Source organism: Pinus tabuliformis, chromosome 3_2 (assembly GCF_031772625.1).
Source record: "Pinus tabuliformis cultivar Carrire ecotype Pingquan chromosome 3_2, CPIR1, whole genome shotgun sequence".
NCBI classification, from domain to species: Eukaryota; Viridiplantae; Streptophyta; class Pinopsida; order Pinales; family Pinaceae; genus Pinus; species Pinus tabuliformis.
Window position 1 is genome coordinate 1228282527 of NC_142302.1, and position 11014 is coordinate 1228293540.

At 38.3% G+C, this 11014-nt stretch overlaps 1 protein-coding gene across 1 annotated transcript; it reads right to left on the reverse strand.

Annotated features, from left to right (window-relative positions):
* Window positions 1-2759: 2759 nt before the first annotated feature.
* Window positions 2760-3320, reverse strand: LOC149185173 (uncharacterized). Its single transcript, XM_089415575.1, has one exon. The coding sequence runs from the start codon at window positions 3318-3320 to the stop codon at window positions 2760-2762; it is 561 nt and encodes a 186-aa protein (XP_089271701.1).
* Window positions 3321-11014: the final 7694 nt, after the last annotated feature.

Consider the following 11014-nt stretch of genomic DNA (forward strand, 5'->3'; position numbering starts at 1 on the left):
ATGGTTCTTGGGCCTTGGCTCCTCTCAGACCTAGGGAAATGAAGAGTATATGTATTTGTTCTGTATTTCCTTTTATGTTTTGTAGTAGTGTGTTATTTTTTTGTTTGTCCATCAGATTGTTCTATTTCATGTGTAGTTGATTCAAGCGAAATTGAGTTGAGATGCATCATGGAGTTGTGTGCGAGGCACACTGCCTTCATTTAAACTCCGGGTGCTTTCGCTGCTCAGGAAGTTTGTTGAGCCATTGACATATGACACATCTCAACCTTGTTTACCATGAAATATTTCTTGGTATCATCTGGAGGTTGATGGAGTTGGAGGACGTTCTCAGAGTGCGACAAGTATTGTTGTGAGCTCGAAATTGTGAGATCTGGCCACTTCTTGTTGTAATTGGTATGTAGGGGGAATCCTTTGGGGGATATGATAATTACATTATTCTGGACTCTATGATGAGGACATGGCAAGGAATTGCTTTGCTCAATCACCGAGATCATATTATGGTGCATTGGATTTGGTGAACCAAAGGCTGAATTTCCTTGTTTGAAGTAGGGATCTTTACATTTTGAGGAGACAACTCGGAATCATAGAGCATTGGATTTACTTGGCCTGCAATATGGATCGATGGGAAGCATTTGATACCACATGGCAGTGTTGGATGCACTTGCCTAGGATGCCTGCTCATGACTATTTTACACTTGCAAACAAGCAATCTTTGGCTATTGGGATAGAACAACTTTTCTTTGGAAGGGAGGTAATCGAATTCGTTATATGGAGGTATAGTATTTTGACATAGAACTGGTATAAAGAACCACAAATGAATCTGCCTATGTGTTTGTTTGGTTTTTCCAGCGATAAGAAAATTGCAATTATGAGAGGAGGCTGTGATGCGACTGGTGATAAAATATGAGAATCTAGATTAATTTATTAATCAAATGGAATTACATATATACAAGAAGTGTTGTCTCAAGATAGGTACGCTATCTTGGACACACAATCTATTGGTTGAGAGATTATCTCATCCACACGCCAATCTAGGAAATAGATCCTAACTACTAGGAACAGACTCCTTTACTTAGTAAGAATCACAACTAAGACAAGTAGGAATTAGATATTCCAACACTCCCCCTTCATGAGTATTTGTCTCCATATCAATTTGTAAAATATAGTTGTGGTCAAATATACCAAAAAGAATATCTTGATGTCCATATAAAGGAACAACCATCTATCAGAATGCATGGGTGCCAACCGCTGCAACCCCTAGTCTTGTAGGATGTCCTTCACATATATGGTTATGTGAACCATTATAGCTCCATACATGTACCTGTACGTGTAAATCCCCTTCCATCATTGTTAACCTGGGTTTTGTCGGATTACCCGTAACCATGCTCTGGGTTTCATTGGATCACCCTCAACCATGCCACCAAGGGCTTTCAGCTACCATGGCTCAACCCAGCCATGAAGGCTCAACACAGCCACGAAGGCTCTCCAGCCACTATGGGCCACAAACTTGCCACTAGGGCACTCCAAAGGCCTGACTCAATGAGGCCGAGGGTTTTCTCGGCTAACCCTAAACCATGCCAACAAGAATATATGTCCCACTTCACTCTTACATGTGGTTTCTGGCTTACCACAAACCCACACTACAAATACAAAGTGGTTTTTAGATTACCACGAACTGTATGGGGATACACATGCCTTACAAGGCTCACATTTCACACTCCAACTTTGGAGTTACTAGCTACACAGTTTACAAAGACCACTACAAAACATCCTAGACTTTCTTACACATGTGATTCACATTACAACATAATAGAGTCTATTCCACAAACACAAACAAACTCACACTAAATTTCACCTAGTTGTCCATCATCGTTTAATCGTTGTTGCTACTCGTTTCACATCTCGAGCATCTTTTTCTTTGTCAATTAAATCTTCGCACTTCATGCCTGTCATCATTTGTTAGAGTCACGAATTTTAACAAAATAACTTTACCTAGATTGAATTATCTAGGCTCAATAAGGCACAATAATTTTATCCATGATTCCAAGAGATAAAAATAACTTTCATATTAATCAACCATCATATTTCTCTCTCCCCAACATGAATTTTGACATGATGCCTGCACTATTTACGAAAAAACAATAACATGACAACCGACTCTCCATTCAGTTGAACTCCATAGAACTCCAGTTTTGTTGCTTGAGATTGCTGATTTGCACTGATTTCGCCTTAAAATTAAGAGTAAACACTCCTAAAACCCTGATACGCTCAGAATTAAGCATGTTAAAACCTGAAATGTTAAAGGAAAAACCATGGATCAAAGCCAAACATGGATGTGTGGGCCAAGGGTTTATGACGTGTAGGGAGCCCATACGCAGAGACTTTTGTCCTGTCGTCCACCATGTAATAAAAAATTTCCACCGCCATAAAAAAACTGTAAGTATGATTATAGTGCACGGATAAAAAAAAATTCCCAGATTCAAAAAAACAACATTCGCCTTCTTAAGCTCAAGAACTTCTCCAATGGATTGACTCCACCGCAACGAGTTGCTCTGGCTTCCGTCCCCAAAGGAAATCGAAAAGCTGGTCTGTAATCGCATCCGAACTCATTAAATTGAAGATCACCAAAGGCTTTGTGAACACGCACTTTCTCCACGCGAACCGTGAGGATTTGGCAAGACCCAGTCAATAAACAGCAGATACCTCTCCATGTCGGCACTCAAAGCTCCACCATCACAGCTCAGATGTCTTCCACGGCCCTATTGCAGAAAGCGACCATCCTCAGAACCACCAACAACATGCACATTTGTATTTGTGAGGTAGCTATCCATTTTATAAGACTTGCACACATGGCCCTTGTATTTTTGAAGAAGCTCCCCAGTTGACTTGTCAACAAGGCGAAGCTTCGAATCCAAGCAACTAGCTAGAATACAGTTATTGTCATTTGAAAGTGAGATACAGTTAATTGATTGTCCCAGGTCATCAACAATCTCCCATCCAATACGAATATCAAAAGTGCAAATGGTTCCATCCACACATCCTGCTAAAATCTCAGTTTTTGTTAAATAAATTGACATCACACTATCTGCAAATGTGTAAATTACCTGAATTGGTTCTGTGCTATGTGACCTGCAATCCCATGCTCTAACTGTATGATCATATCTGGCTGATATGATTGTTGCACCATACTCATTGAATTTTACTGAATTCACCTCATTATCATGTCCACGAAATTTTTGAATCATGCAACCAGTTGACACATCCAAATAAAAAATATTTCTATCTCCTCCAATATGAAAGAGCCATCTCAGACTCACCATGATAAAATACGAGAATCCAAATTTATTTATTAATCAAATGCAATTACATATATACAAGAAGTGTTGTCTCAAGATAGGTACGCTATCTTGGACACACAATCTGTTGGTTGAGAGATTATCTAACTACTAGGAACAAACTCCTTTACTTAGTAAGAATCACAACTAAGACAAGTAGGAATTAGATATTCCAACAACTGGAGTGTGCATAGATTTATAGAAATTTATAATTCAGGGTGTGGCACTTCGGAAACATTTTTCTTAGGAATGGAGTGTCGAGTTCCATTTTTCATGGATGGCAAGTTCTATGTCATTGATGGGATGATAAGCAATACAAAATATCTTACCTGCATTGAAGAATATAACCTTGAAACAAAAATGTGGAGGAGGATTTCAAACGTGTTTCCTGGAGACAATGCAACTACCCATGCATCTCCCTTGATTGCGGTAGTAAATAATCAACTTTATGTTGTTGAGAACACACAGAATGAAGTTAAGAAGTATAAAAAGTTTACCAATGTGTGGAATGTGGTTGAAAGATTTTTGCTAAGGGAAAACTTTAAAAATGGTTGGCGTATTGCATTTAGGGCCTGTGGAAATGACTTGATGGTCATTTGAGGCCAAAAGGGAACCAATGGTGAAAGCATATAGCTAAACACATGGCATCCCACACCATAAGGGGGGCCACCAGAACATAATGCATTGGAAGTTAAAGAGCATGCAACTTTTTGTATGAATGCGTCTTGCTTGTGGGAGGAAAGCTAGAGCATCGAAGTGTATCCAACTTTGTGTGAGTGCAGAGCGATGTGTGAGCATTGATATTGTGGCATGGTGTGGCTGCTTCAATACGTTGTTGTATGGACCTATGTGAACCTCAGGCTACGTTAAATATTATTTTGAATTGTATGCGTTGGACTCACATACTATTAGCGTTGGCGCTAGAGTTTCTACCTCCTGAATGTGTTTAATTATGAAATTTAGGCAAATTTTCTCTATTTTTTGTTCTTCTTTCTAGTGAAATCTTAATTTTGAAAAACCATGGTATGAGAAAGTTGACCGTCATTTCTGTGGTGGTACATCTTGGTTATAAGTATGTCTGGTCAAAATCAAGTCATGTAAAGTTGTATTGATATATGTCTCGTGGAAAGGATTGAATATTTGACAATCTTTTTTTTTTGCTTAAGCAAGAGTCGTACCTTCATTTCCATTAAATCAATCAAAAATTACATTATTTACACAGTTCCACCAAACTGAGTGGTGATAGGCAGAAAGAAAAAACCTATGACAACAAGGCCCTCTAACCGCAAAAAGTGCCCGCTAAACCTTTGAAAGCCGACAAAAAATAAGCGACGAGGGTCATCGTGGACAAGAACCCACCCCACTAAGACCCACGCCAACTAACTCTTGACCAACCTTTATATCACAGTTGTCTGTTAGCCTATCTAAACCCGACGTTGAGATGCAAAACTCATCCAAAAGAAGCAAGGAGCTTAACCCCCTGGTCCCACCAAACCACACGGACAATCTTGTTCATTGATCGGGCTTGCCAAGATCGGATAGCTATGCTGAAAATCGCTCGCCCAAAATGAATGAGGTTTAATGTGCAATGAGGGTGGTTTTCGAACCTAGCCCTCATCCATGTGTCCGTTGATGTATGGTATCACTGCCGAGTGAAAAAAACTGCCTTCATGTTGAAAGCGGTGCGATCGCGCCCATACCACTCCAGAAGTGGTTTAGCCTCCCAACCCTGTAAAGAATGGAAAATTGCCACCAGAACAGAACCAACGGTTAATAATCTCAACCATTTACCAATCTGCGAACAACACATCGCCCGCCTTCGGAGATTTTAAGTGTTTGTGAAAACCATAGTTGCAGAGACCGTCCCATGCGATTCAACCACCGTAGACCTGTCTGACCAAAAAGAGAATCCTGTAGCAGTCTTCTTATTGCGTATTGTCTTCCTTGGTTTTTTTCTCATACACTTTTTTATCCTCTTCCACCTGGTTATGGAAAAGTTCTTTTAGTTCGCTCTGTGGCATAGCAAGCCAACGCATCGAAAGTCTACTATCCTTGTAGGTAACACCTTGATTGGCCAGAATGTCTGCCAATTTGTTGGCTTTTCTACACACATGAATGAATGTGAGTGTGCGTAGTCCTTGAAGATGAACCTATATTTTCTGGAGCACCCTTATTAACCTCCAACGTTTTGTGACTTTTTCTGGCCTCTTTCCATGGCTGATTTTCTTGGCCGCATTGATAACTAACTATGAATCAGCTTCTATTATCACATTTTGGTAGTTGTCCTGTTTCAGAAAATCTAAGCATTGCTTCAAAGCCATTAATTCCGCCATGTTGTTGGTGGCTTTTCCTAAATGACAATGGAAGAGGGAGATGATGCTTCCATTTTCATCCCGTAGAACTCCTCCAAAGCCAACCATTCTAGGGTTATCTTTTGAAGCACCATCAATGTTATACTTCAGAAAACCTTTCGGAGGGGGTCTCCAGAATTCTTTGACCATTTCCCTCATGCTTGTTTTCCTATCCATACCTTGTGGAGTGAACCCTTCCAAGTCTAACTTCCTGAGAATTCTCAAATTTGTTTCTAAGGGAGAATTCTTGGGGAGATCCCTAACAGTTGTGCATACTGTCTCTTTTAACTGTTTCAAGATCTGTTCCAATAGATGGAGAGAGGAATTCTTCTCTTCTTTGAAAATTCTTTTGTTTCTTTCTTTCCACACATTCCATATTATGAAGCTTGGCAAGAGAGCCCAGGCCGAGTTAAGAACTTCATTATCTGACACCTTATTCCTCCAATTGTTTAGGGTGTTAGTGATACAATTTTTGTCTCTCTCGGATTGATTAAAGATGGTGGCAAAAAAATACCATAACATGGAGGTGAAACTGTAGCTGTTGAGAAGATGTTCCTATTACAGCTCTAAATCTCACTCTTGAGGTTTGTGATGCTGCACTCATGGCCCAAGGCAACCCCTCCTTCCAGACCTGGTCCAAAATTTTAAAAAACAATGTTTTATTCCCTATATGTGACATTGCCCTGAGTTAAACATGTGTGTACGTGGGTCTGTGTATACCAAACCCACGTATATGTCTTGAAACACATAAAAAAATAAATCTCCTTAATTTCGGGCGGAGATCGCGGGTTTTACCTGCTGATTACTTATTAGTTCCCATGGCCCAACTGTTCCCAACGAATTCCGAACTAAAAAACTACTTTGGGAGAAGTATAAAAAGGCTTCAATGGGAAGGCCTAAGGGAGGAGAGAAGAGAGAGAAAGGTTACTATGCTAAGATTTCCCTGACCAGGTCTAAAGATCCTAGTGCCTCCTGCACTTCCCCCATTTACAGGAAACCCTTGTTTCCTTGTGTGATGATGTCTATCTACTACTTTAGATATCATGGAGTAAGTCATGGAAGGAGTTTGTTAAAGGCTTGAGACTGGATGAATTCGGAGGACGGTTCTGCTTGGAGTCTGCGAAAGGACGAATCAGGTGAAATTATTCCTTTCTTTACTTTATTTGTCTGTAATAAAAGAAACACTTGTCTTTGTTCCTGATATAAATCTTCTTCATGTTTATGATATCCATGTTATGATTCATATATGAATGGTTGTTTAATTGCATAACTAACTACCTTTCAATATATTATGAAGATTATTTCTTTATGATGTTTAGTCCATATACTATTGTACTTTCTTGAATTGATTGTTTTGCAGGTTGAAGGAGCAAAAGGAACTCCAAGAGGGTTTGGACCCTAGTAGGATATTCTCAAACGAAGGACCCCCAGGTATGCCCCTTATCGTATAGTTTGCTTATATTAGCATTATGGCTGTATGGAATGTGTGTTTCTCTGTATAGACAACCTCTGATCTGCTAGGGTATCAACCCAAGACCCTAGGGGAATTTATCCCTTAACAGAATTGGCGACTCCACTGGGGACAACAGTATTGTTGTTCCTAGTTTGGGTTTATTCAAGCCAATCAGGGCTCAACTGTCTGTTTGCTTGCTGTTACTGTGTAACCTTTTCTTGTAGGAATTTGAATTGTAAGTTTGATCAGTTTCTTTAGACTATTTTTTGTTTTTTCTTGAAATCTTTTATATACGTTATTGTTTCTATTTACAGAAGTGTATATATGCATATTTCCTTAAGTTAACCCGCGTATACGCATGTTTCCTTAGGCTCGGTCGTGTATACACGTAGTTGTACATCAATACAGTCACGTATATCTTGTAATTTTCAAGATTTTTCAAATCCTTTTGTTTCTGAAGGTCTGTCTGCTAGTCTGGTTTAGTCCTGAACGATTACTTTTCTGTGTCAGTCTTTAGTTTTACAGCAAGTATCTGATTTCAAATTCTCTCTGATTTTGGAAAGTGTTGGTCTTATTGGTTTTATTGCAAGCGTCATCATTTTTGTTAAGCACACAAGATTTCATGTTAGGAGTCTTGGCTGCTCTGTTTTGTCAGGGCAGAAAGGTTGATCTCAGTCTTTGTGTCAAATCTTGCTTTGGTGACTTTTTTGGTTTGCAGGTAAAAACTATATCTTTATGACCATCTGCTTTTCTTGCTTTCCAAAAGTTGTTGGTTTACAGTTTCTTGAAACTTGTCTTCTCAATCTTTTGGTCTTTATTGCCAAGCTCTTGTTGTTGCTTTTTGATTGTTAAGAGAATTTTGAAACACATTTTTGTTGAGTTCTCACTTGTTTTGTGTTCCAAACTCGCAAAGTGTTTCATTGCCTATGCTTTTATCATAAAGTTTCAGTCTTGTTGAGAGCACTTTTGAAAAGATGTTTTTGTTTTTGCTTTTGAAGAAAACTTCTTGAAAAACTTTGTTTTGCTTTCTTGAACTTTGTTTTGATTTAGTTTTTTTTAGTGAATGAAAGTGCATTTTTATTTGTCTTGAAACTTGCTTTTAGTGTAGAGACGAAAATGAGCATTAGCAACTCATATTCCATCTAAACATTTTAAGTGGCAAATCATATTGATAAACAAGTTACTTTCATTTCTTGATTTAGAGTAGTCTTAAGACTTGCATCAACATGTACTCGTTGCATTAGGATAAATTTGCACATCTTTTTAGGACATCCATAGTTTTGTTAATTTTTGAGTGTGAAGCGTGAGTAAAAGAAAAGAAAATAAAAATGTGTTTCTTTCTTTTAAGTTCCACTGAAGCTAGTATAAATTTATTTCATCGAAAAACGAAAACAAGTGCATTTGCATATAGTTTGGTTTTTATTAATTTCTTTTGCGTCAAAACACCACTAGTTTCGCTTTCGCTTATCCCTTGACTTAAAGAACAACCCATTTAAAAACAAGCACTAATTAAAATGTACTAGAACTTTTTATAATTGTCAAGTTAGACACACCAACAAGTTTTAGGATATTTTAGGGCCTTGGATTAGGCGAGTGGTGAGATAACTCTCCAAGGCCATTTAAACTGTCAAACATAGGAGTCTGAATAGTGAGTGGAAATACAATAGTGTTAGGGAGACCAGGAAAGCTCCGGATATGGGATTTAAGCACGAGGGTTTTTAGAGACAGGGAAGAGAGATATCCCCTCTCCTACTTGTCGGATCTAACCTCAAGACTGTTCCGCCTGGCTTCTGATACAAGTTGGTAATCTTAGTTGTTGTTACACAAAATATTGTCACCATGACTTTTTGCAGTTAGTGTGAGTCTATCACCACTCATACTGTCCTCCTTTGCAAGTCTTAAACCTTAGCTCTTCATGACAAAGCCTTAAAAATGAGAGAAAGCCTTTGAAAATCTTAAAAACTCTGGTTCCGCACTTTCTCTTAGCATTACCTGCGGTCCCGCACCCCTTGGTCATGTTCCCTGCGGACCCGCCTGCTCTGTCTCTAAAGGAAACGGTGCAGACCCTTGTAAAAGTCAAAAAGGCGTAAGTTCATTATTAAAAACTCACTTTGGATTAATTCTGTACGCTTCTAGAAGGAATCTTAAGGTGGCAAGTTCGCTCCTACGTGGGTCATGCATCCCATAACTAAAGGAGCTAACCCCTTGATGAGAGGAGCTTATCGCTTTGAAGGAGGACTCTATCCATTTGAAGGTGGACCTGGTAACTTCCTTCCTCTGCACTATAAAATGAGGCATTGGGCTGGTTGCTAGAGAGGTTGAAAGTTGAATATTTTTTAGGGTAAATGTTGTTGGAATTTAGACTTCATAATTGAGCACAAGAGGAGAGATTACATACCTTTTGGCTTCATTAGGAAGAGAGTGAAACTTGTCAAAGTAGAGGATATTCTTGCTGGACCCTCGAAAGAGCTTGTACAGCATCAAGGCACCAAGGTTGTAAATTTATTCTTCGATTAAAGTTAATATAATCAGATTCATTTTTCTCAATAAATTGTCTTCTATGGTTTATTCCATGAATTCCTTAATCATCATGATAAATATGGCTTATTATATTGACTATGTAGGTATTATTTGATGTGTGCATGTTTGTGTTTGCAGGTTCTTTAAAAGGGAGCTCATTTGGACAAATGGAGCATGGCTTCCACAAACTAGCACTGGACTTGAGGTAGGGTCTAAAACATCTATTGGCCTTTATTTATAAATCACAATATTTAGAGAAAGATAGATTTTTTTTTGTCTTGCTTGTCTCTAGATATCCATAGATACTAGGGAGATCGGTCTTGTCCCCAAGAACGATTTATTCGGTCGACAAAATGGCGACTCCGCTAGGGACTTGAATTTTGGTTTTTGCCTTTACTTTTACTTTGACTTCAGAAACCTTTTCTTTGTTTCTGGTTTTTGCTTGATGTGTGTGGGATTGGGTAGCTTCTTTAGATCTTGAATTGTTTTTTGATTTTCACGGTTTTGGAATAGGACCGCACGCTCTGTTTGTAACACAGTGCGGACATCCCCGCACTGTTGCTTCACTACATAGAGTGGTACCGCACCTGGTTATGCTCGGAGCCTGCGGACCCTGTCAAAATTTTGAAAAACTTAAAATCTGTTCATTCAGTTAAGCTTAGGATTTGTTTATGTGTTTTAGCCTCTGCCCAGATCTGCATGTGTCTTGTCAGAACCTTTTTGTAGGTGAATTCCATCGGCCTTTAGGTTTTAGGTGAATTTCTAGAAGTTTTGTGTGCTTGGCTTGATTTTCGTTTGGTCTTTGTAGTGACTCAGAGCTGAGAAGCCTTAGAAACTTCAGATCACCCTGATTTTTGCTGGTCTTATTTATGAGTCTGATCGATTTGTAAATCTTCCTTTAGTGAGAAATACATCTCGTTTTTCTCTTTGCAAAGCTTCGAAAGAACTTGTTTTGAAAGTTTTGGATTTCATTTAAAAAAAGAAAAGAAAACATAAGCTGATTGTTTTTTGATTAATTTGTTATTCTGAACAAATTAGTCCTTAGTTTGCTCATAACTAAGTAAAGCATCCTCGAAAAGAAACTTTGTAATCTTTTGCTTCATTATTTTTTTAGAATTTGTAGATCTCAAGATTAGATTTTTAATAGTTTTGAGTGCTTTCTAGAAGTTTTAAAATCTCTTTTGAAAAGAATTTGATTTATGTACTGTTTGAGTGTTAAAAAGAAAGGGATATTTTTCTTGAGCATAATTAGTAGTCTCGTTTTTGAGTTTATTGAAAAATACAAAAAGATTTTTCTTTTCATTTGTTTGTTAAGGAAAGATTTGTTTTTCAAGCAATTGCATTCTAAACTCTTT